The following is a 26,877-nucleotide window of genomic DNA, read 5'->3' as shown; positions in this document are numbered from 1 at the left end:
CGCCCGAGGACATTTCCCCTTTTCTACCTGTAGCTACTGAATTACACTGACTGAAAGATTGACTTGAAACTGAAAGGCAGCCATTTAGTGAACACTGGGAAGCAGGATATGTGCTGATGGATCATGGAAGAACAAATCAATGGGCAGCTTAGGTAATTCGTTTTCGATAAAGGTAATTAAACCCTTCTCACTGACTGCCCCACACCTCTGGAATGCCCGTCCCTCAATATTCGACTAGCACCCTCTCTATCCACATTTAAGACACACCTCAAAACACACCTGCTTAAGGAAGCATATGAGTAGCTCCATGACTGATAATTAACACCTCATACATAAACCTTGGAGCCCTGCAGACGCACTTACCAGTTTATATTATTTGTTATTTATATGATTGTCACGTGTATTACTGCTGTGAAGCGCTATGTACATTAATGGCGCTATATAAATAGACATAGACATATATACATACATACATACATACAAACATACATACATACATCAAAGGCTGCATATATTAAAAAAGAAAAGGAGCCTTTTTTGTTTTTTTTTAAGTGCCATTTGGATTGCCTCTTTAAGCACAAAGTTACATTGCAACTAAAAGTGTTGACAGGTTCCGTCCTAAACTGACATTTGGGAAGAGATTTCATTTCCTTAGCTCCTACCTAGAGGGATGTCAGTGTGTGTGGAGATATTAGCCTCTCCTTCTTCTGCATAGCTACTTGACTAAGAAGATATAGGCCGTCGGTGGAGGAAGCACGGGGGGTCATGTGATGTCACGTGCCATGGAGACGCGTCGCTGGAAGCCAAGGTAAGTACATTTACAGAGGCCTCGCGCGGTCCCCCGGCATTTAATTTAAATGCCTTCAGGGAAGCGCTGGGCCTCTGTAAATGCCTGTGCCCCCCCCCCTAGAACATCACACGCCCCCCAGTTTGCGCACCCCTACTCTATATCGTATGCCAGGTGTCCGGTATTGAACTGGACTGTCCGGTATTCGGACACTCTGTCCAGTAAAAAAAATTAGAGGTAATATTTGTATGTGTCCGGAATTACCTCTCTGGGCTTGTATGTGTATACCGGTATTACCTCTCTGTACATGTATGTGTATACCGGTATTACCTCTCTGTACATGTATGTGTATACCGGTATTACCTCTCTGTACATGTATGTGTATACCGGTATTACCTCTCTGTATATGTATGTGTATACCGGTATTACCGCTCTGTACATGTATGTGTGTACCGGTATTACCTCTCTGTACATGTATGTGTATACCGGTATTACCTCTCTGTACATGTATGTGTATACCCGTATTACCTCTATGGGCATGCATGTGTATATCGGTATTACCTCTCTGTACATGTATGTGTATACCGGTATTACCTCTCTGTACATGTATGTGTATACCGGTATTACCTCTCTGTACATGTATGTGTATACCGGTATTACCTCTCTGTACATGTATGTGTATACCGGTATTACCTCTCTGTACATTTATGTGAATTCCGGTATTACCTCTCTGTACATGTATGTGTATACCCGTATTACCTCTCTGTACATGTATGTGTATACCGGTGATTAGGCTAACTAAAATACACCTAAACTAACAGCGCTTGACCTATAACTAAAACTAGTGCTCTATAAGTGACAACAAAATTATCTAAACAATGTGACATTAATAAGCATATAAAATGTGCCGCAACACAAAATTGGAGCTACCAAGGTTTCCCACAGTGCAAGTTATCTCAACAACCTACACATAAGACATGGTAAGGGAAATAGAAGGATATCTGGCGCTCAATAAATAATTAGTCCATATGGTGCAGTTCTTGAATAGTCCAAATCAATAATCCAAATCAATAAACTGGGATGCTGATGATTCTGAAAGTTCCCCCTATATTGGGTTAAACAGAAACACACAAATTGCGCAGTATATCTGGACTGATGTGGTTTGGACAATGTGAACACAGTGCACCTACTTACACGATTTCTCTTGTTGCTTTCAATTGAGAGGATCTGTGCTTTAACCTCTTCTTCCCTGCTGCAGTCACGAATCCCACGTGAAATTCCTCAATCTTCCTTTTCTTTTGCCACTCCCGGATACCGGATGGTGGATGGCCCAAAAGGGGAGAGAATACAGCAAGGATAGTGTAGAGAGTATAACAATTTATTAAAAAACAACTAAAACAGCCAAATGGTAACTCACATGCGGATGTGGTATAAAATCAATATTAGGATGCCATCCGCTACTTGTTCTGGAGTCCCCTTCCTTGCCGCAACACAGACAGGGCGATATTGCCTCCTCTCTGCAGTAAACTCCAATTCGCAAACTCCCCTCACTGTCTGTGGTGTGCTCCAGCGCTAGTCCTGCCGACGTCACAACCTGTGCGTCGTCTGCATGACTGGGGACTTCCTCTGCCGACGGTTCCTCTAAGCTCCTCCCCCTAACGCGTTTCGTGACGTGGGGACGTCACTTTCTCAAAGGATAAGGAGCTGATGTGGATGATCACTATTTATACCCCAAGGAAGCTTTAACCCCTTAAAGTATATTACAGTGCATAATGACATATATAAAACATGTTAAAATTAATAATCTCCTGTTCCAAATGCATACCATTTAAACATGCCTCAAGAGACTAAGCCCTGGGATTAAGTGACACGTTAAATTGATGGCATAAATAAAATTCTTAAAGACATTAAATGCGCAGTAGATTAGATGTTATTAACCACTCAAGAAGGAGGCTAGATCAAATTCTATATTTAAGCCTTTAGGTGTCAGTGTCCTCAGTGTGTATATCCAGAAGCTTTCTCTTCTGGATAAACCTCTGAGTCTGTCACCTCCCCTCCAGTTGGTTTTAGGGCATTCTATCCCTTTGCATACTAGTCCTTCAGGGTTTTGACTATGAACTAATTTAAAATGGTTAGAAACACTATGATTTTCAAACCCTCTTGTTATATTATACACGTGCTCAGCTAGCCTATATTTGAGGGGTCTCCCTGTCCTGCCCACATATTGAAGTCCGCATGGACATTGTAGTAAATAAACAAAGTAGGTGCTTCTACAGCTAATGAATGTGTTAATCTCATAAATTTTGTTGGTAACCGTAGACTGGAATTTATCGCATTTTTTACTATAATTACATCCGATACACTTGCCACATAGAAAGTAGCCTTTTAAATTACCCAGCCATGTATTATTGCCCTGTTTGGGCCCACCAATGGGACAGCTAGGTGCTAAGGTCCTTTAGGTTCCTAGCTTTCTTGTACACAATTTGTGGATTCGAAGGTAAAACGGATTTTAAAATGGGGTCTCGTTGGAGAATTCCCCAATGCTTTTTAAAGGTTCTTAATATTTCGGGGCCATACTATTATACCTTGTGATGAAGGGTATAAACTCTCCCTCTTTATCTTTTTTGTTTTTCTTAACCATATTGACTAGTGTGGCTCTATCTAAATCATTAAGCCTTGCAATAGCTGTATTGACCTTTATCTGATTATAGTCACTGTAACAGGGGACTTACCCTGTTCAGAAAACTTGCCTCTAATTCAGCAGTGTGCTGGTTAATTGACCAGCACCTGGCTGATTAGAGGTGTTAGAAAAAGCCTGCCTTTGAGACATGAAGTAAGACTCCTTAGCTCACACCTGAGCTGAACTAGGAGACAGAGCAGAGATTCCTGAGTCGCACAATTGGGGAGACTGACCAGAGGAACTGCTGTCATGAGCTGCAAAAGGACTGGACTGTATACTGATAGTAAGACAAGGGGACCAGACCTCAAAACCTGGACAGACATTGCTATAGCACACAAAGGTGCTTACCCAGGAGAGCAGAGAGGACTTCCCCTACAGCTTCAAGAGAACAGATAAGACTTTCTTTTGGAACTGTAATATATCTGTATATATGTTTATATTTTGGGACTGGTAATTAGCTTAGCTAAGCAACCCAGTCAGAGAGGGCTGAGCTACATGTGTAGATAGTCTCCAAAGCAGAAATAGGTTTTTTGTTTGGCTTATTTTCATATATTTTTGCTGTGTTTAAAGCTACAGGCACAATAAAGCCTTGTTTTATTTTCACCTTAAAACAGTCTCCATTGTGTACCTCTGCACATGTCCTCCTACATATGGTGTCAGAAGTGGGATGAGAGGTGGCCTTTGAAGTTAAAAGGGCCCAGAGATTGCCTGTGGAATTTTTTTTAATGCTTTTTGCCTACAAACAGCCTGAGCAACATAAACAATCACATGCAGCAGAAATCACAGTTAAAGCGACACACCCAGGTAGGAAATCTACACTGCATTGAAACTCACAAAACCACAGATGGACTCTTTTTCCGAATCCCAAGAGGAGAGAGACTGCTGAAGCAGGTAAACCTTATTTGCCTATCACAATTAAGTGTAATATGGTCATTGAAATAGGGGTTTTGCCTTCCAGCCGTAGTCAGGGTTCAAGAAGTGAATTAGCCCTTAAAAGGGATAGGTGTTTGTTGTTTTCAAATGTTTCGCTGAAGCAGTGAATACAGATGGTGACCCACGAGCGGTACTGATTCTGCAAATAAAGGTTGCCACATGGCATAGGACTACCAGCTGTGAATGGAGTATATGCAGAAAAGTGTGAAAATTGATGCAAGACTGTGCTGAAGCAGGGGAATTTTCAGCAAACAAATGCTGAGTGTAAAATTGCCCTACCGGGGAAAAAGGAATTGCTGAACTGTGTAAAGGTATCCCAAAGCCAATTGCTGAGTGTTAAGTCACCCTGCCGGGAGTGAAAGAAATATTCCACTGCAAAGAAATAGAACCCTGGGAATTTAAAATGGCCACCCAGCTGACGTCAAATACAGACTCTGTAAAAATACGGAAAAAAAATTGTTCCTGGTGTAAAGAACCCCACCACACGGAGCAGTGTCCCTTCAGGCCTTATTCAGACGATGAGAGTGAATGCATGCACAGCACTGCTAATATTGTCAAACTTACCCAAGGGAAGAAAAAGTCTACAGAGAAGCCTGTGAGAGCTACAACCTCTACAAGCAAAATATGCCCACCTGTAGGACTACAACCATTTGGGGTTCTAGCAAATACAGTGGCAACAGCTACAATAGCGCCTCCTGAGGTCAGGAAGAAATTTACACCTGATAGCCCTAAAATGGAAGACAAGATGCAGCGTTCCTGTAATGAACCCTACCCCACGGAATAGTGGCCCTTCCAGTCCGATGAGGAGGAAGACATCTCTTATGGGGAACCCAAACTGAGTCACACCCACAAAACACCCCAAGAATGGTGGAGGTGCCTGAACTCGGTACGAACCGAAAAGACCGCTCCATATGATGACAAATATGATCAGCAGGAGAAAGAGCGGGAGCAGTGGATCACCGAATATTTCTGTCAGCTGTTACAGTTGCAAGAAAAGCCAGGTGGATCCAGTGACGCTGCTAAAATTTTAAATGAAGATGGAGACCCCAGTATCCCTGAGGGGACGGTGTCATCCAAAACAAAAAGGCGAAACAAGAAAAAGAAAAGCGGTTCTTCACTTACCGTGGAAGGAACAGACACATCTGCAGATCTTGCGGAGGAAAAGGGGGTCCGAAATGCCCTGCAGCCTAGAGAAAATGGAGAAGTCATCCCGCGGATGACCGAATATCCAGAGGACCCAAGGCAGAAGTCGTGTACCCCAAATAAGTGTCTGTCTGGTGCTAATAGTGAGAAACCCTCAACCAACCATCCCAGGGAAGCGGAGCTGGAACCGCTGAGTGACGATCCCTTAACCAGCCCTGGGGATGCCCTGAAGGTTGCCAGGCGTGACTGGGATCGGCTCCGGGAAAATAACGTGAAGCTACAGAAAGATGTGCTCACAATGTACTCTTTGGCCAGGACAGAATTGGACGATCTCAAGACTGAGCTAGATACTGCAAACGCTACGATTACCGCCATGGATGAAAAGCAGAGCCAATCTGATAAAATGATGGCTAAGCTGAAGCGGAATTATGAGGAGGCACTGAAGGAGATGACAGTCTTCCAGCAAGAGGTTCACACTCTTTGCATAGAGCTGAATGCCTCACAACAGGAGGTCAACAGTGTCCGGACAGACGTAGACGTATCTCAGAAGGAGGTTCATACACTCTGCAGAGCACTGGATGCCTCACATCATGAGATCAACAGCTGCTGCACAGAACTGGAAGTCTCCAGAAAGGAACTTCACAGTCTCAGTGAGGAGCTGGACATTTCAAAGAAAACTATCCTACATCTTAACTTAGATTTCAAAGTCTCTCAGAAGGAGCTTCAGAACCTAAACCTGGAGATGGAAGTCTCATGCCAGGAGACAGCCCACCTCCAAGCAGATGTGCAAAAATGGAAGGTGGACTGCAAGGAGGCCCTGAATAGTACAAAGACTGAAAAAGAAGAAAATTTAAGATTAAAAAAAGAAAATTCGGAGTTGACAAACCATGTCAATGGAAAGAATGAAAAGCTGCATGAGCTTGAAAAAATAAAGAAACGGTTGGAAGAAGAGAAATTTGAAGCGGAGCACAGACTGCAGAACCAACTGCAAGGTCTGCGTACACACCTCAAGAATGTCGAAGAGAAGCAGCGAACTCTGCAGGAAGAAAATCTGCAGGCTGCTAAGGAAATACAAGTGCTGCAGGAACGTCTGATTACCCAGTGCATCCTCGCAAAGCAGCAGGATAAACTGAAGGCTACCCTGACCATCACCAAAGCATCGCTAGAGGCTAAGCTTAGAGACCATGTGACTTGTTACAAGGGTGAGCGCAAAAAGGTCCAGAAACTGAGATGAGTATCTGCAGCCCAAGCGAAGAAGTTCACAGTGCTCCACAAAATAAAGAATGATAGGTGGAAGCAAGCTCGGAGAAAGCACAGGGAAGAAATATAGAGCCTGAAAGGAGAATGGCAGGAAACACTCAGAAAACAGAGTGAGACTCTGCAGTCCACTAACTTACAGATGCCTCCAATACAGGAAAAGGTATTGGCTCTGTCCAAGCGTCGGTATCCCACAGTAACTAAGGCCCGTGAGGACAAGTGTACAGTGAGAGCTGGGGACACCACTCACCTTCAAAACAAGATTACGAAGTTTGAGCCACCTAAGAAAGCACTAGCCAAACCTGCAATCGCCCAACAGGCAACAAACAGAGGCTGGACTACAGGATCTAAGCCAGAAGAATCCTTAGCTGAGGAAGCTGAAAAGATAGGACATTCTCTGGAAATGGAGCTGGAATCGCAACTCAATCCCAAAGAAGCTGAAATGGCGACTACATTGTATGGGAAAAGTGCAGGAAGACAGCTTCAAGAACTGAGGGCTCAAATGGCTGTTATAGGGTGCTCTGGACATTTTGTGCTAAAGTGGAGCACATGGGAAGGATGGCGAGAGAGAGCGATTTGCATAGGCGCTCTGCGACTGTCGCCATACAGTCTGCCTACAAAAAGAGGAGTGCCCGACACAGGGGAAAGCTCAGGACCACATGGTCAGTAGAAAGACTGTACTTGGGAAAAGTTCTCCTTGAGCGACTGAGGACTGCTGAACTCAAACACCTTCTGGAGGAGACACTACTAAACTGGAGGAAGGGCTCCAATCCCAGCAGGACTGAGGGTTCTCCTCCATCCACTCGCATTCAAGTCCCAGAGATATCTCGAGTGAGAGTGGAAGGATGGGCTTTGGCCGTGGCAAGCCCGAGCTTCCCACAAACAGGGGAGGTATGTAACAGGGGTCTTCCCCTGTTCAGAAAACTTGCCTATAATCCAGCAGTGTGCTGGTTAATTGACCAGCACCTTGCTGATTAGAGGTGTTAGAAAAAGCCTGCCTTTGAGACGGGAAGTAAGACTCCTTAGCTCACACCTGAGCTGAACTAGGAGACAGAGCAGAGATTCCTGAGTCACACAATTGGGGAGACTGACCAGAGGAACTGCTGTCATGAGCTGCAGAAGGACTGGACTGTATGCTGATAGAAAGACAAGGGGACCAGACCTCAAAACCTGGACAGACATTGCTGTAGCACACAAAGTTGCTTACCCAGGAGAGCAGAGAGGACTTCCCCTACAGCTTCAGGAGAACAGATAAGACTTTCTTTTGGAACTGTAATATATCTGTATATATGTTTATATTTTGGGGCTGGTAATTAGCTTAGCTAAGCAACCCAGTCAGAGAGGGCTGAGCTACATGTGTAGATAGTCTCCAAAGCAGAAATAGGTTTTTTGTTTGGCTTATTTTCATATATTTTTGCTGTGTTTAAAGCTACAGGCACAATAAAGCCTTGTTTTAATTTCACCTTAAAACAGTCTCCATTGTGTACCACTGCACATGTCCTCCTACAGTCACGCTCTTGGAACTTGTCTTTTAGTTCAAGTATTTGTTGGTCATAAATGTGCTTTTGGGAACTGTTCCTTTTTATCCTTAATGCCTGGCCTTGTGGGATATTTTTAATCCACATGGGATGGTGGTGGCTAGACCCAAGAGGTACGTGTTGGTGTCTACCTCTTTATAATACGTTTTAGTATGCACCATCCCATTTTCTACATACAAGATAAGGTCAAGGAAATTTATGGATGTTGTATCACTATTCGAAGTGAACCTAATATTGTACGGATTATTATTAAGATATAATAGGAAAAGGGCTTGTTCCTCTGGAGTTCCTCTTCAGACGCACAGCACATCGTCACTCCTTATGGCTCTGCAGCTTGATAGTCCTGAATATCTCCAGACACCTTGGCAACAAAGCCACTGGATGCCCTTTGAAGTCAGGGACTCCCAAAGCTCCCAGCTCATCCTCAATGCACATTTATCTGCAGGACCTTCACCTGATTAAATCAGAGGCCCCTCCATACAAATGTAACACACATGCAAATCCCATTACAAGTCTGCTATCTGAAAAATTAGTACATACAGTCACATAATCCAATGAACACTTTACAGGGCTGACTCCCAAATTACATCACAGTGCTTACCCATAGATCACAAAACACTTTACCTCATTTGCCTGCTTAACTAGACTTGGGAATTGAATTCACAGGGAATAAAAGTGCTTTGGAATACACATACATAGTACATTATACATTAACCCTTTCTCTCCCCACACGAATTAGGGGTAACTAGCCGGGTATAACCCCTTTATTACAGGCCAGATTACCCCTTATCATCATAATTGCATACCCTGTTGGCACTATATAAATTTAAAAAAATAGAAACATATATACATCTGTTTAAGAAAGACAAATTATTGTTGTGGTTATTTGTGTACCGGTCCCTTTCATTCTGTAGCCCCTTCAAAAAGGTTGGTCTACTTGCGCCTTGATTCTCTCACAAAGTAAAACAATCAGGCCCCTTTATTTCCCTGCTTGCTGGCATCTACCTGGGGTTATATTATATTCACAGTATAGCGTATGTAAGAATGCATGAGGAATAGTCCGTTATTCATGGAATGGGACCATTAGCCACGACTAAAGAACCGCCGGCGGTCCGCCCGCCACTACAACTCACCACCCGACAGGTCACCCGTTGTACAATTCACCGCAATTCTTCCGACCGTCACTCTTAGTCCCATGGCCGCTGCTCTGTTAAACTAGGAATGCCGGGTGGCCGAACTTCAGCGAATTGTACAGCGGCGATCTGCCTGGCGGTGAGTGTCACGATGACATCAACTTTTATCAACACATTTATATTTCTGGGTACTTGATTGAACAGAATAAGTTGCAAAATAAATTGTGATTTATTTCCTTCATAGATAAACTCACAACATCTGCAGAATACACTTAAAACCACACTCACTGGGATCAGGAAACGAAATAAATTGTCCTTGGAACGAAAGAAATGGTCCTTTGCTTGCCAGTGCAAGAAATGCAACCTTGGTTTTAAAAGTCCTGTGGTTATGTGGTTATTAACCCCTTCACTCCTGGACTGGTTGCTGCTGTACTGGAACAAAGTCTTGCATCTTTACATCATGGATTAAAATTCAGGAATCACACTGGGAAATACCTAGGAGTCCACAGTTATAGACTGGCCAAAGCTATCTTTAACATGTGGATCCAATTCCCTCGTGGGAACAAAAAAAACCACGAATAGCCAAGTGACCCACAGTTCATAAGACCGGTCAAAAGGGCTGTCCGGTGGGCAGGGCGCATGGGTCAGGTTGACGCCCATGCCACTTAGCATACCTGGGCTACACCCATTTCTTGAGGCCACTGTGGCTGGTCTCTTGACTTAAAGGTGTCATTAGCCTGACATCTGCTGTGCATCAGTATGCCAGTATTGTATACATTATGGGCCTCTGGGTCTTGTCATAATTGACACTCTTTTAGACAGGGGGACTCTAAATCTGTGGGAGCATTTTGAGGCTCCATCATAAAAATAATTACAACCCTTTGAGGCTTGGTCATAAAAATACCGAAGCTCATTCACCCATATCACAGCTGGAGGTCCAAGTAATTCCTGCTTTACATTTAAGATCTGCTATCATGTGTTGGTTAGAGGGTATGACAAGCCATGCATCTTGTCTTTTACCCTCGCAGACAGGGAATGGCCTGCACATGGGGGAATAGAAATGGCGGGGACAGGCCAACAACAGTAATGCGTGGCAAATCAGGTATTAACCCTTTCCTCCCTGTCACAGTGAGTTGTAGTGGCGGAGGGCCACCGGCGGTGCTTTGGACGCTGCCAATTAGCCGCGGCCAAAGGTCCTAGACCAGTTTATTCAGTGCACACCGGGGGAGTGGTCAAGTCTATAATATGGAAGGATTCCTTCAAAGACTAAAGAGTTGTTGAAATGGAAATGATATCTTTGTGTTGACCACCGCCGGGCTGACAGCGAAGTACCTGAAGCTTCATATGACTGTGAAACAACCAGGGGAGCTATGCAGCCTTTTGATATTAGTTGCATAGTACTTACTTTCATTTTTATAATATTTTCAATGTTTTTTTCTTATCAAAGTGCTACAAGAGAAAAACACATGTCCCTATCTTTGCTTAACTGTCACAGCAGTCCGCTACATCAGAGTCGTAAGGAAGTGCCGCTTGGATGCTTTATATAGCAGCCGGCACAAAGCAAACTGCACAAGATGTTCTGTGCTTTCCGTCTCACTGTCATATTTCATTCCCCCTGACAGCAGGTAAGGGTGAGTCATGGAGACGTGGGAATTTAATCTGCTGCATCAGGTCTGAAACCATGCCACAGAATTTAGGGACGTGACGGCACAGAAAGTCAGCGAGGATTATTTTTCTCTGGAGAGTCGTGAATTGCTGAACGTCCGGTCACCGTTGGTCAACGTCTCAACGGCTAGTCAAAGCAGAGCAAGATAGGAGATTTATCGAGCCTATTCTAGAGCAGAACTGGACCACGGATCATGAGTTCCTTTGTATCAGTGTCTCAGTGCACATGGCCCTAATATTTATCTGTGTGTGCTCGTTCCTTGAGATGGGGCGTGTTACCAGAGTGAGTTATCGGTATAACGTTTTGCATCGCTGTGCACCATTGTTTCCAATTTATGTGCTAAAAAAATGGTTTGTTCTGTGGTTCTTCCTAACAATGTTTCTGTATTTAGGAAACTCTAATAACAAAGATACGCCCTTTCCTCTGTTGCTCGACTGCTAAAACTCTGACTCAGGCCCTCATTCTCTCACATCTTGATTACTGTAACCTCCTGCTGTCCGGCCTTCCTGCCTCTCACCTGTCTCCCCTACAATCTATCCTAAATGCTGCTGCCAGAATCACTCTACTCTTTCCTAGATCTGTCTCAGCATCTCCCCTCATGAAATCCCTCTCCTGGCTTCTGATCAAATCCCGCATCTCACACTCCATTCTTCTCCTCACTTTTAAAGCTTCACACTCTTCTGCCCCTCCTTACATCTCAGCCCTAATTTCTCGTTATGCACCATCCCGACTCTTGCGTTCTTCTCAAGGATGTCTTCTTTCTACCCCCTTTGTATCTAAAGCCCTCTCCCGCCTTAAACCTTTTTCACTGACTGCCCCACACCTCTGGAATGCCCTTCCCCTCAGTACCCGCCTAGCACCCTCTCTATCCACCTTTAAGACCCACCTTAAGACACACTTGCTTAAAGAAGCATATGAATAGCACTGTGGATATTCTGAACACATGATACATAAAGCTTGGCCCCCTGCAGACGCACTTACCAGAGCTCCCTCCTACTGTCTCTGTACGTTCTCCCTACCTACCAATTAGACTGTAAGCTCTTCGGGGCAGGGACTCCACGTCCTTAATGTTACTTTTATGTCTAAAGCACTTATTCCCATGATCTGTTATTTATATTATCTGTTATTTATTCGTGTATTACTACTGGGAAGCGCTATGTACATTAATGGCACTATATAAATAAAGACATACAATACAATACAACCACTTCAGCACACTTGGTGCAATCAGGGCCTGATTGATTTTCTGAGCAATGTCAAATGTATGATGCCCCAAAAATTAGAAATAGATTTATTATTCTGACTGAAAAGATCATTGAAAATCTAAACATGAAACTGAAACGAAGGAAAGGATTTAGAGATAGATGAATTTTGGGGGCGGATTTGGATCCGCGGCGGATCGGCCGGTTCCTTTGGTCTGCGGATTTCAGCGGATCAATCTCAAAAAGGGCGACTCACGTTTTATTTTATTATTATTGCCAATCCGCTCCTCGGATTCTGCAACCCGTTGATGCATTTGTGGAATGGATTGTAGTCAGTGGCGGTTTCAGAGGAATCCGTGCGGATTAAAACTGACCAAATCCGTTTTTGCGGATTTTACAATGCAAAACGGATTATGGGGGGGATGCAAGAAAATCCAGGAAACGGTTTTGGGCGGATTCGTCCATCTCTAAAAGCATTATACAGCTCAACCCCCTTATAACACTGTGCTTGGGGTCTAAAGAATCGCATCGCGTTATAAGCGGATCGCGTTAGAAATAATGTACAATTGTATGCATTGTACAATAAAGTATTTAAGATACCAATAATCGTGTTGTAAAGTATTCATAAATATAAAAATTGGGAGCCACGCTTACATCTGGTTATAAGCGGATTCGCGTTGTAACGGATCGCGTTATAACAGGTTTCGAGCTGTACTAGCATTGTTATATATAAAGATGACGGTGGCAAGATAAAATGAACAGTGTTTGCACATCCCATTCATTTTAATATTAAAACATTTTCTTTCGGGATTTTGGGAGTCATTGATGATGTCTTCAGGTGATAAGCTACAAAGTTTGTCACTTCCGATGCACGTGATGGTTAGATTCATATTTAAACCAAAATGCCAATAATTATAGAGAATCTTCTTTTTCCCATATTTTCTTTATTTATCATCCGATTTTAAATCTTAAAATGCATAAATGTTGTTCTATTTTGGAGGCCTTAAGCTGTAGCTTTGTTAGCTGATGTGTAAATCCGGTACTGGGTGCAATGCTTCAAAGCAAATTAGCACTGATGCATCTCCTCATATTGTTTAATGAAATCTTCCATGAAACAGCAGCATGTAGGAAAACTAGAAGGCTAATAACAAGGAAATACAGTTTGTGCTGTGGTTACTCCTATTTCCCCTCTGAGAGTACCGTTTGGCAAGGAAATTAGTCAAAGCTTCTTGGTCAACCATTTTAAATATTTTCTTTTGCCAAACTTATGGTATAACAAATAAAAAACAGAATTAAAGTGCTTTGGCTGCAAAGGTTTTTATCAAGTGCTTCAGTAAGTGACAGAAAAAAAAGTATATTTTTATATATATATATATATATATCATATATGGATCACATTCACTTAGAGTCAAATCCCCTGAGATCTGACTCCAAAAGACTGTTCACGGTCCCAAGGTTCAACAAGGAATCATATTCTCTAAGAAGAGGTGGAAGAGTGGCAACTTATGTTGAGTTTCCCCCCCTATTTCTATCTAAATAGAAACTATGGTTTAGCCAAATCTTACTTAACAAAACCAAATTAGCAAAGTTAATTCAATTGTAAGCTTTTTGGCTCAGGAATTCCGTCAAAACTTATTTTTTTATAATGCAATTCTTCCTGCCTTGTACGTGTACGTCATAGTATTTACATTTCCTGAATTTGCCTGCTATAAAGCACTCAGTACATTGTGGGAGCTATCAGAAAATAATACATTTGGTAGAAAACAAAAGGCAAAATCCTGCATTTTTATTGAAATAACGATGTTGATGCTAAGATAGTCTTTCTCTGCTCTGCTTTTCCTTCTTCTACGACTAAAGTGCATTTAAATTCCTCTTCAAAGGCTTCCAGAAAGAGGGGGATGACTTCCTCTACAGTGACATCTCTGCCCAGTTCCTGAGTCAGAGAAGTGACTCCTTTGCCCACGATTCCGCATGGGACGATGTGATCAAACCACGCGAGGTCCGTGTTACAGTTCAGAGCCAGGCCGTGGGAGGTAACGTGTCTCGCACAATGAACTCCTGCAACACAGAGCACAGCCCACCGCAGTGAAACTCAAAGCTTAGGGGGGTTATCTGTCAACTCCCTACAACATGTTTCTTAAGGAAATATAGGGGATCGGAACATCAGGTTTGCATCGTTTTAACCCATTCACTGCTAAAGTGTTGCAAAGAGCACTTAGTATGCACTCTATTAAATTACCCTGTACATATATTGGGGTATACGCATCAGAATTTCCCAGCAGAAAAAACATACTAATTGCAGTATTGGATCTGGTGGTTGATACATTTCAGCGGATCAACAGTCTATAGTTCTGTATATAACTATGAAGAGTTCTTCATACACAGTGCCCTTAGTTGGCACATATTGTACACATTATACAATGTATTCAATAAAGTGCAATAGTGCTGATTCGGCACTAAGACAAGGAAGACTTAATCGGGAGTGTGGTGGTGCAAAGTGCATGATCACACTATTAAATAAGCCCGTGAAATCGCTGAGCAACTGTCTTGTTGGTCCATTAAAACGTTTCACAACCTGCAACACATCTACACTAAACCTGGTGCTGTTTTAGGCGGCAGTTTTGCAGCCCGGAGCATTCTATAAATGGCATCTATTGTGTAGAAGCTGTATACTCTCAGGCACCTCAAACCTGGTTTCCCACACACTGGCCCTGGTGAGTTATTGTGTATATAAAATGACACTCCTGTCATTGTATGTACCCTATCCTGACTCCGGTATGTCAATGTATATAAGTTTCGTTCAGGGCTATCAGAGCCTGCTTGGCATTATTGGCTTGAATATCAGTTATCATGTTCGAGCTGTGACATTCCTTATCGGAGCTCAGTAAATCCGCCCACCAGTGCCTAATTGCATTTATATGTGGTATAGATTTATTTCTCTAGCTTGAAAGCTGGGGCAGGGATCTTGTTCCTATTGTCTCAGTTTGTCTTAACTTACATGCGCTATTATTGTTACATATTGTTACTGTCTTCCCTCTCACATTGGAGCCATACAGATGAAATATAATCAGAATAATACCACGCGTCACACCTTTAGCAGGATTGTCCCAAAGCTGCCCTACTTAAGGCCTCATTCAGGGTGCCAGAGGCATGAGTTGGAGGGCGGGCGTTCGCGAGGGCGGCAGTCTGCTGGGCGATGTGTGTTCATCCTCCCCAGGAGACTTTTTCAGGAGTTGAGGAGGGGGCGGGGCTACAGACAGCAGCTTAGGGATCCAAGTTGCAGTCTTGAAATCATTCTCAAGAATGATTTCATTGGCTGCCGAGGTTCCAGTGACGCTGCTGCAGCTTCAAAAAACGACTTGGGTTGTTTATTGAAACTGTAGAAAGCGTCAACTCCTGGCTTCGGAGACAGGGCAGCTGCTACCCTGACAACCAGTATTCAATTTGAATACATTGTGTCCCACGGCAGCTCGCACGTCAGCACGCCCTCCCTCCGAAGCCAGCACCCTGAACGAGGCCTTAATTTGGCTGCACGACAAACTGTCTCAAATATATAGAGTCTGTTTTTCTGCACTTTTGACCAGACGTAGAAGTGACTCGCTGTGCCCCATTTAAAAAAAGAAAGATCTACATTTCTTAAAACATTTAGCCAAAGGTTTTGAGATTGTATGTTAGAATGTTGCAATACTTATATTATTTATGCTTTCAAAATAGGAATGGGGTAGGGGGGGTTCCCCTTTTCTACAAGAGAAAGTAGAATGTTTAGCTTACAAAAAAAGTGGTGTGAAAATAAAAATAATATAGTGGTAACCCAGTACCCGTGTAACGTCACAGTTTGAGCACGGCTTCACACAATGTTTCAAAACATATGGACTGCAGGTCTACTGCACACAGGACAGGGTGAGAGGGGAGACATGCAAAGGAATGCAGGTGCCCTGCTGCTGAAGTCAGTGACCTACAGTATGCTACTCTGCACAGTGATGGCTGCAACGAAGAAGTGCCTGGTCATTCACAGCCATCAATAGTAGTCGTGTTTTACAGTGGACATCAGTATTGAGGAGTGGTCCTAAATCCCTTAAGTGAAAGGTGGTAACCCCAGATGTATTAGCTGTGTGTAACAGTAATGCAGAACTTATTCCACAACAAGACCTGAGGACTGCAGTTGAACACCCCTGTTCTAACTGGCACGGCAGATTCGTGTGTCCCAGTGTTCACTATACATACAGTATGTTGTGTGTATGTTGTATTATTTTGTGGCTTATTGTGATATATTCTCCTGATTGTTGAACAATGAGATCTGCACTCTCAGGGGAATATGTATAAATATAAAACCGGTGTATCAAAGAAATAATGCTACTGATTTAAAGTTTTATTTTCTGCTATGATACACGTGGTGCTTTAGGTTATCCCAATATTGCATAATTTCCGCCTTAATTCTGTATATGGGTCCTCAGTATTATCGGGTAAATTGTGGCACTGCATATACTGCATTGTGTGTAATTATATCAATGTGTATTTCATATATACACAGTACTCTGTGTGTTTTATCACTCTGTCATTCTGCATATACAGTGTGTACTGTATCATAGTGTCATTCTGCATATACTGTGTGTTGTATCATTGTGTCACTGCATATACTGTGTGTGTGTGTGTGTTGCATAAAAGCATATACTGTTTGTGTGTTGTATCATCATTTGTTACTTTTCATATATTGTATGCATTGTATTGTGTCACTTTTCATACTGTGTGTATGTTGTATCATTGTGTGTCACTGACTCACTACATATAGTGTATGCTGTATCATTGTATTTTACTTTTCATATACTGTGTGTTGTATCCTTGTGTGTCACTTCATATACTGTGTGTTGTATCTTCATGTGTCACTGCATATACTGTGTTGTATCATTGTGTGCCACTGCATATACTGTGTGTTGTATCCTTGTGTGTCACTGCATATATTGTGTATATCTTGTATCCTTGTCTGTTAGTGCACATACTTTATCCCTGTGTGTTACTGCTTATACTGTATCATTGTGTGTGTGTGTGTGTGTGTGTGTGTGTGTGTGTGTGTGTGTGTGTGTGTGTGTCACAGTCACTGCATATAGTGAGTGTGTGTGTGTGTGTGTGTGTGTGTGTGTGTGTGTGTGTGTGTGCCTGCCGGTCACTGCATATAGTGTGTCTGTCTGTCACTGCATATAGTGTGTGTGTGTCTGTGTGTGTGTCGCTGCATATAGTGTGTGTGTGTGTGTGTGTCACTGCATATAGTGTGTGTGTGTGTGTGTGTGACTGCATATAGTGTGTGTGTGTGTGTGTGTGTGTGTGTGTGTGTGTGTGTGTGTGTGTGTGTGTGTGTGTGTGTGTGTGTGTGTGTGTGTGTGTGTGCCCGTCTGTCACTGCATATAGTGTGTGTGTCACTGTCACTGCATATAGTGTGTGTGTTACTGCATATAGTGTGTGTGTGTGTGTGTGTGTGTGTGTGTGTGTGTGTGTGTGTGTGTGTGTGTGTGTGTGTGTGTGTGTGTGTGTCGCTGCATAGTGTGTGTGTGTGTGTGTGTGTGTGTGTGTGTGTGTGTGTGTGTGTCGCTGCATAGTGTGTGTGTGTGTGTGTGTGTGTGTGTGTGTGTGTGTGTGTGTGTGTCGCTGCATATAGTGTGTGTGTGTGTGTGTGTGTGTGTGTGTGTGTGTGTGTGTGTGTGTGTGTCGCTGCATATAGTGTGTGTGTGTGTGTGTGTGTGTGTGTGTGTGTCCCTGCATATAGTGTGTGTACTGGTCTCACCGATGGCGCAGATCTTGTTGCCCAGGACCCACACCCCGGTCTCCGGCGCTGTGCTGGCGGTGACTCCCAGCCTCCGGCACAGCCCGATCCCCGCGGCCTCCAGGCCGCTCACATACCCGCGCAGGGAGCGGCGCAGGTGGCGCAGGTCCAGCACCGGGTAACACAGCAGCTGCCCGGGCCCATGGAAGGTGACCAGCCCCCCGCGGTCTGTGCGCTGGAAGCCGGCCCCGAGCTCCCGCAGCCGGGCCTCCTCCTCCGCCGGGGCCGGGGGCCGCCGGATCCCCACGGTGTATACCGCCTGGTGCTCGCACAGCAGCAGCGTGTCCCGAGGCAATGCCTGTACCCCCGCGGCGGCCTGTCCCCCCTGCACTGCCCGCACACAGCGCTGCTGCTCCCGCAGGGCCTCGGCGTAAGGCAGGAGACCGAGCCGGACAACTCTCAACATGGGCCGGCTGCCCGTACCGGACATCCCGGGGACTGAGACCCGGAGCTGGGGACTGAGGCCCAGCACCGGGAGGGGGAGCCGGGGACTGAGGCCCAGCACCGGGAGGGAGAGTCGGGGACTGAGGCCCAGCACCGGGGACTGAGGCCCAGCACCGGGAGGGGGAGCCGGGGACTGAGGCCCAGCACCGGGAGGGGGAGCCGGGAACTGAGGCCCAGCGCCGGGAGGGGGAGCCGGGAACTGAGGCCCAGCGCCGGGAGGGGGAGCCGGGGACTGAGGCCCAGCACCGGGAGGGGGAGCCGGGGACTGAGGCCCAGCACCGGGAGGGGGAGCCGGGGACTGAGGCCCAGCGCCGGGAGGGGGAGCCGGGGACTGAGGCCCAGCACCGGGACGGGGAGCCGGGGACTGAGGCCCAGCACCGGGAGGGAGAGTCGGGGACTGAGGCCCAGCACCGGGAGGGGGAGCCGGGGACTGAGGCCCAGCACCGAGAGGAGGAGCCGGGGACTGAGGCCCAGCACCGGGAGGGGGAGCCGGGGACTGAGGCCCAGCACCGGGAGGGGGAGCCGGGGCCTGGAGTTCGAGCTCTTCCCGGGGATGTGGAAGCTGCTCTCTGCCCGGAGAGGTGATGTGGGTCGGAGTGTGGAGCTGGTCTCTGGCCTGGGAGGGGATTTGGGGGAGTGGAGCTGCTCTCTGGCCAGGGAGGGGATGTGGGTCGGAGAATGGAGCTGCTCTCTGCCCGGGGAGGGGATGTGGGTCGGAGAGTGGAGCTGCTCTCTGCCCGGGGAGGGGATGTGGGGTAGTGGAGCTGCTCTGCCCGGGGAGGGGATGTGGTTTGGAGAGTGGAGCTAATGTCTGCCCGGTGAGGGGGTGTGGGATCGGAGAGTGGAGCTGATCTCTGTCTGGGGAGGGGATGTGGGTCAGAGAGTGGCGCTGATCTCTGCCCGGGGAGAGGATGTGGGTTCGGGGAGTGGAGCTGCTCTCTGCCCGGGGAGGGGATGTGGGGTCGGGAGTGGATGTGGGGTCGGGGAGTGGAGCTGCTCTCTGCCCGGGGAGGGGATGTGGGGTCGGGGAGTGGATGTGGGGTCGGGGAGTGGAGCTGCTCTCTGCCTGGGGAGGGGATGTTGGGTCGGGGAGTGGAGCTGCTCTCTGGCCAGGGAGGGGATGTGGGGTAGGGGAGTGGAGCTGCTCTCGGCCCGGGGAGGGGATGTGGGTCGGAGAGTGGAGCTGCTCTCTGGCCAGGGAGTGATGTGGGGTAGGGGAGTGGAGCAGCTCTCAGCCCAGGGAAGGGATGTGGGTCGGAGAGTGGAGCTGCTCTCAGCCCGGGGAAGGGATGTGGGTCGGAGAGTGGAGCTGCTCTCTGCCCAGGGAGGGTATGTGGGACTGGGGAGTGGAGCTCCTCTCTGGCCAGGGAGGGGATGTGGGGTATGGGAGTGGAGCTGCTCTCTGCCCGGGGAGGGGATGTGGGTCGGAGAGTGGAGCTACTCTCTGCCCGGGGAGGGGATGTGGGGTAGTGGAGCTGCTCTCTGCCCGGGGAGGGGATATGGTTTGGAGAGTGGAGCTAATCTCTGCCCGGGGAGGGGATGTGGGGGTGGAGAGTGGAGCTGATCTCTGCCCAGGGAGGGGATGTGGAGCTGCTCTCTGCCCGGGGAGGAGATGTGGGTCGGAGAGTGGAGCTGATCTTTGTCAAGGGAGGGGATGTGGGTCAGAGAGTGGCGCTGATCTCTGCCCGGGGAGAGGATGTGGGTTCGGGGAGTTGAGCTGCTCTCTGCCCGGGGAGGGGATGTGGGGTCGGGGAGTGGATGTGGGGTCGGGGAGTGGAGCTGCTCTCTGCCTGGGGAGAATATGTGAGGCTCAGGGAGTGGAGCTGCTCTCTGCCTGGGGAGGGGATGTTGGGTCGGGGAGTGGAGCTGCTCGGTGCCCGGGGAGGGGATGTGGGTTAGGGGAGTTGAGCTGCTCTCTGCCCGGAGGGGATGTGGGTTCGGGGAGTGGAGCTTCTCTCTGCCTATGGAGGGGGATGTGGGGTTCGGAGAGTGGGGTTGCTCTCTGCCCGGGGAGGGGATGTGGGTTCGGGGAGTTGAGCTGCTCTCTGCCTGGGGAGAATATGTGAGGCTCAGGGAGTGGAGCTGCTCTCTGCCTGGGGAGGGGATGTTGGGTTGGGGAGTGGAGCTGCTCGGTGCCCGGGGAGGGGATGTGGGTTAGGGGAGTTGAGCTGCTCTCTGCCCGGAGGGGATGTGGGTTCGGGGAGTGGAGCTTCTCTCTGCCTATGGAGGGGATGTGGGGTTCGGAGAGTGGAGTTGCTCTCTGCCCGGGGAGGGGATGTGGGTTCGGGGAGTTGAGCTGCTCTCTGCCCGGGGAGTGGATGTGGGGTTGGAGAGTGGAGCTGCTCTCTGGCCGGGGAGGGGATGTGGGTCGGGGTGTTGGTTACCTGTCTGTGCTGCTGTAGGTTAATGCCAGAGCTGTAAGACAACAGGTAAAAAAAATAACAATATGTTTTCTTTACCATCTTAGATTGTAAGCTCTTCGGGGCAGGGTCATGTCTAAAGCGCGTATTCCCATTATGCGATATAATATTGCCACGTGTATTGTTAATGTACCTGGATGGCGCTATATAAAGATATACATACAATAAGAAGACGTCAAGCTCATGTCACTGCCGCCCGATCAACTCAACTTGTTATTTGCTTTTTAGTTTTGTACTCCCACAAAACCCCGTGGTACATGGAAATATTAGCTGTCAGTAAAGGATAGAGGCGGGGCCCAAGGCAGCATGCCGGCAGCGGGCCCCTCCTCCTGCGTAACGACATGACGCTTTCATGGCAACACGGCGCTGCAGAAGGAAGGCCACTCCGCATAAGGCCAAGTTCAGGGGGGCTGCTACGAATGCTTGCGCAAAAGTGTCACGGAGCTGGTTCACTGAACAAGCTCACGTGACGCAACTGCCGCCCCAAATATAATTTCGGGTTGTAGCGGCAAAGTGTAGCAGCGTCAACGCTGCACTTTGCCGCCGGTGGAGTTTTCAGTTTGAACACTCCCACCAAAAAACCCGAACTTGCTACGTACGTGCACGCTCAAGTGCGTAGCAGCCACCCTGAACTCGGCCTAAGGCAAGACCTTTCCCAGCTATATACACATGGACGCACACGCACACACCTTCCTCCCCCGTCCCTACCATGAGGTAAGCAGCGGTACGGTCCTGCGCCATATTTGGGACTCTCCAGCTCTCCCCTCTGCTGTCGGGCGGAATTTGGATCCTAGCACCGATAGGAGGAGGGAGCGCGGGGTCCAAGGCAATCACCTGGCTCGCCTTGCTCTAAGGCCGGCCCTATTTAGCTGAAATTGGCAGAAATAGGTGCAGTACCGCTGGTTATAATACAGCTACAGGACATCAAAACCAGGTCTGGTACCTGCTAAAAAGATGATCCAGTTGGAGGGTATGGTACTACATTTATCACAGGTTATAAACCACAAGAATTTGATGTTTTTCCTGTAATTTGGTTTTGTTCTCTAACCATTGGCAGAAACGTACAAAACAGTATAACGTTATTATTATTATGAACCAATTTTGCAGCCAGGAGATTGATAAATAGACCTCACGTTATGCTGTATTTAACCTGAGCACTAACCTCTGTGAAATGAATGTTGCAGTTTGTTCAGATCACCCCTTCAGGGGCAGAACGTGTTGTTTTTTTTTTAGCAGTAAAATGTGAAAACCTGAAACTGGGGGTCTCATTACAGAGCGGTGACCCACCGGTCAAGAGATTTACAGTATAACACAGAAGAGGGGTTTGCTGCAGCTCACTTCTTTGTTTATGTTTTGCCCCCCACTGCATTGTACAGTTAGTTTGCAAAATGTCTTACATCTGCCACAGATTAAACGTGGAGGTTTTTATGCAACCTCGGACCCGATTAATTTTTTTGTATGCACATAAAATGTAACAAAAAAGGCACAGGGGAGTTATACACGCCATTAATATGCGGACCTGGACGCTTATCATGTTGACACTCCCCAAATCCTATACAGGAGCAGCAGGGTAGTATGGATGCAAATGAAACATTTCTCTTTCCCCTACCTTTGCTATGGAATTATCTTGATACATCTCCCCCATGTTGTTATCTGACATTTATATTATAGAGGACTAATATGAAGGGTTATAATAATAGGGTTGTTATTTAATAACACAAGTACTGTAAGTGGTATGTCATCAACCCATAACTGCATTGCCTTGTGTCATGCCTCAGGGAGACCTTCGGTATATAATTTCTCTGACACATTTTATAAGTACAGGCACACCCCGCATTAACGTACGTAATGGGTCCAGAGCATGTATGTAAAGTGAAAATGTACTTAAAGTGAAGCACTACCTTTTTTCCACTTATCAATGCATGTACTGTACTGCAATCATCATATACGTGCATAACTGATGTAAATAAGGCATTTGTAACAGCCTCTATAGTCTCCCCGCTTGCGCACTGCGATGGTACAGGTAGGGAGCCGGTATTGCAGTTCAGGACGTGCAGACCGGCACATGCGTGAGTTGCCGTTTGCCTATTGGGCGATATGTCCTTACTCACGAGTGCACTTAAAGTGAGTGTCCGTAAACCGGTGTATGTCTGTACCTCCAGTGCATTATACAGTATATAAAAAGTTAGTTTGCAAAGCACTGTATTGCTTTGCAGGCCCATATACAGTATGTGTCATTCAGGCCTCAATCCCGAAAAACAACTGGCTCCACTTTATGCCAGCTCCTTCTACCCAATCCAGCTATTGTGCACCCTCAGTCTTCCCCTATTCTATCATGATGTGCTTGGGGGATACGATGTACTGTACTTAAATTTCAATCCCCACCCAGATAAACAGGTACACACACACACACACACACACACATATACACACACACACACACACTGAGAGAAATAAGAGAAATCTTTCAAATGTCAGCACATACAGTAACATGGTCAATAATAATCAGAAAATATATCAATGTACTATGTAGCAAACCAGAAAACCATGACTGCGCAAATGTTGAACTAGAAGTAAATCACACTATGACGAGGACGAGGTATCTGGTAATAATCACATCCTATGTAAAGGGCAATCTATAATAAGGGGAAGAGATAACATAGGGACACTGACTCCATAACTGAACCAAAACTAATACCCGGTGTTAGGGACATTAGGGAAGGCTAGAAGCTGCATTTGTGTTAAACCATCCATTTTGTCTGTACTGGCCTGCTAAGATTATGTAGTCAGCCTTTTGCTGAAATATAATTTCTTGTGTATTCAGCTTCTGCTAAGATACATTTTCTCTTTACTCAGCTTTTTGCTGAGATACATTTTTCTATGCTGTCAGCTTTCTGCTGTTTTAATCAAGTAAGCAATAGACTAGTTGTCTGGGAAAGGCAATATCACCTCACATATTTGCTAGAGAAATTCAAGGTTTTTGATAACGTGGACAATGAAAGGGCTATGTCTCTCAGACAGTGCCTGTCTTGGGAGAATTACGCCCCAAGATCATTCCATTAATATGTCCTGCCCCTAAATCACACTTCTAATCTAAATTATGCCCAGGTTACGCCACTAACCAATACTTTCTTTTTTCTGTATAAAAATCTTTACCCTATGCTTAATAAACTGAGGCGGAAGGATTGAAACACTGTGTGTCGGTTCTATCGTTTTCCCGGGCCCGAATGTTTTACCAGACCGGAGATCAACAGTGCCAGGGTGTGGTGCCAAAGCTACCCGGGAAGTCAGCAGTGTGGTACTGCTCTGTATGTGTCCAGTCCAGTCACAAGGCCTCCAGCCCTTTTTCCAATTGGCAGGGCAAGTTCTTACACCCGGGTACATAATAAATGGAGCATTTCTATTCTTAACATAATTAAGTACACTCTAAGCATAGCGTCATACAGTAAGTACATATATCTAAAAAATGGTGTAAACCACACACAAATTTTTATATATATATATATATATACATACACACACACACGTAGAGGTATCAGTACCGTGTTAGCCGAGCTTCAATAATCAAAAATGAATAGACAATACCGTTCTATATATTATATGTGTAAAAAAGCAGCAAGCACTCCAATATAGATAGCCAGAAAGGCCTGGTGCTAGTTCCATAAATAATGTAAAGAGTATGTTACCATCCAGCAAGGCAGCAGAACAGCAAAGAGAGACAGCACTCAGAGGTAAGCGAGTTGCAGGGGGAGACACAGGAGTTTGAGGGAGAGACGCAAGAGAATGCCGGGAGACTTGACAGTGGGTAAAATGCACTCGCCACCAGGCGAGTGGGCAAGTGCATTTGTCGAGCCCTGCATATTACTAAATGTAACACATTGTTGTCGCAGCTTTCAGAGCAATCTGTTTGTGATACTTTGTTGCCAAAGGGCAGAGCTAAAAAAAAGATGTGTGTGAAACTGTTTCAAAAGAGGAAGTGGATATGATTTTCTAAATGGTTGCTGTAAAAACCAAAGGAAGACCAGTACATTAAAAAAAAGAATTAAAAATGGCATTAGGAGTTAAACAAAATGCAGACAGTGTTATCTACAGTAATACTACCGAACTAACTGATTTATTTTAAAAAAAATAGGATTTTTCACGTTTTGCTGCTTTAAGGAGTAATTCAGTATGCACCAAAGTGACAGATCAACCCCTATTGACTTGAATAAGCCTTTTAGAAGACAATAACTTATAAGTCCAGTGTCCACATGAAGAAAAAAAGACCGTACACATGAAGAAGAGACCGGTGAAGTTCGAGAAGCTTTCTAGGGCAGTGGTTAACAACTCCAGTCCTCAAGAACGCCCAACAGGTCAGGGTTTAAGGATATCCCGGCTTCAGCACTGGTGTTTCAGTCATTTTGACTGAGCCACCGGTGCTCAACCAGGGATATCATTAAAACCTGGCTAGTTGGGGGTTCTTGAGGACTGGAGTTGGGAACCACTGCTCCCAGAGTTTGAACACCTCTTACATTGTTATTAAGTCCTTTAAACTATCTACACTTCTCCTGAACCAGTATGGCTACTAGAACCTTTAACTAGATTCGCCTGTTCTTTATTTTTCATAGTGCATATTGTAGGACCATTACAGCCACTTGAGTTTTTCAGTTAAATCTCATCAGCCCATAAATAAATTAAATAACACATATCCAGTTGATATTTAAGATTAACTTTTTTGTGCTGCTCTCTGCCGAAATTAACCCTTGTAATGCCAGAGGGGCAGCAAACACAGCTAGTGAAACACAAGCGAGTGTACAACAAGCTTGTTTCAAAATAACACACATAATATCCTCCCAAGTATTTGTAAGATTAAACCCTCTGAAATGCAAGACTACCAAACCTTGTAATAAGTTATTTCCCTCAGTCACGTCATGGCCACTTGCTTTTGTGCTAACATTTCCGCGGATGCTGTTGGCTTTATCAGCTGTTTTTGCTTTGTCTTTGTGCCTCGAAAAACAAAATATATCAAACTAGAAGTAGCTCAAAACAGGATGTATTCCTGCATTTTGACATCAATAGAAATGTTTTTAAAGCAGCATCCATTTGGTAAAAGATTTCTTGTTTTGGAAACCAAGTAAACTGCTTTGTCGAAAAAGGTTTATGGAGGGCAGTCCACGAAACGAGGCAGGTTTAACAGACAATGGGCTATTCTAATCAGATCAATTTGATGTCAATAAGGCAGTGTAACGCTCGGCCTGCCCACAAGCCCCCGGGACTGAGGTGGAAAGGGTAAAACCACACACCTAGCAGCAAACGGGGTCACGGCCGGAGTGTGGAAGTAGCGTAGGTGGTCCGGTTAACTAGAATGTAAATGATACCGTACTTGACAGCTCCGGCGTAGAAGGGTTAAGTTCGTATGCCAAGGGTCGTGGGTTGGAGAGGGCAGCGTAATCGATTGTCCGTAAGCCTGGGTCGTGGAGTGGAGAGAGCAGTGTAGTAGATTGTCAGTGAGCCGTGTCCAAGGGTTGTAGAAGTCTGCAGCGTAGAAAGTCTAAAGCGAGGTCCAAAGGGTTCCAGAGAGCAGCGTAGTAGAGTCCAAAGCAAAAGGTCAAATCCAGGGAGGTCAGCAAGGATTCCAGGGACAGGAGCAGCACTGAAAAGACAAGAGAGGCCAGGCAACAGCAGACAGCCCCAAGGTACAGAAGCTATGCAGAGCAAAGAGGAAATGGTGAAAGGGAATTATATAGGGAGCTAGGACCAATCAGAGAAAGGGGAGTGACGGAGGATGGGCCCGAAGAAGGACTTAATAGGAGAGCAGAGTGTGAAAGTCTGGGACCAATGGGAGTGAGGGGAGGAACAGAGGAGTGACCTAGGTAAGAC

The 26,877-nt window shown here is 45.9% G+C and overlaps 1 protein-coding gene across 1 annotated transcript; it reads right to left on the bottom strand.

The window, feature by feature from the left end:
- Positions 1–13,258: 13,258 nt before the first annotated feature.
- LIPT2 (lipoyl(octanoyl) transferase 2) lies at positions 13,259–18,584 on the bottom strand. The gene is made up of 2 exons (XM_075592772.1): positions 18,116–18,584; positions 13,259–14,397 (listed from the first exon to the last, which is right to left on the bottom strand). Exons 1-2 carry the CDS (start codon positions 18,582–18,584, stop codon positions 14,126–14,128), a joined length of 741 nt encoding a protein of 246 aa, XP_075448887.1. The 3' UTR covers positions 13,259–14,125.
- Between the last annotated feature and the right edge of the window lie 8,293 nt (positions 18,585–26,877).

Source organism: Ascaphus truei, chromosome 3, assembly GCF_040206685.1.
Source record: "Ascaphus truei isolate aAscTru1 chromosome 3, aAscTru1.hap1, whole genome shotgun sequence".
Classification (NCBI taxonomy): Eukaryota; Metazoa; Chordata; class Amphibia; order Anura; family Ascaphidae; genus Ascaphus; species Ascaphus truei.
This window is presented reverse-complemented; position numbering and strand designations above follow the sequence as displayed.

Excerpts from the sequence above, each read along its gene's own strand:
- LIPT2 (XM_075592772.1), bottom strand. The coding sequence starts at position 18,584 with ATGTCCGGTACGGGCAGCCGGCCCATGTTGAGAGTTGTCCGGCTCGGT. Across the intron at positions 14,398-18,115 it reads CAACAAGATCTGCGCCATCG|GAGTTCATTGTGCGAGACAC; the intron begins GTGAGACCAGTA and ends TCTGTGTTGCAG.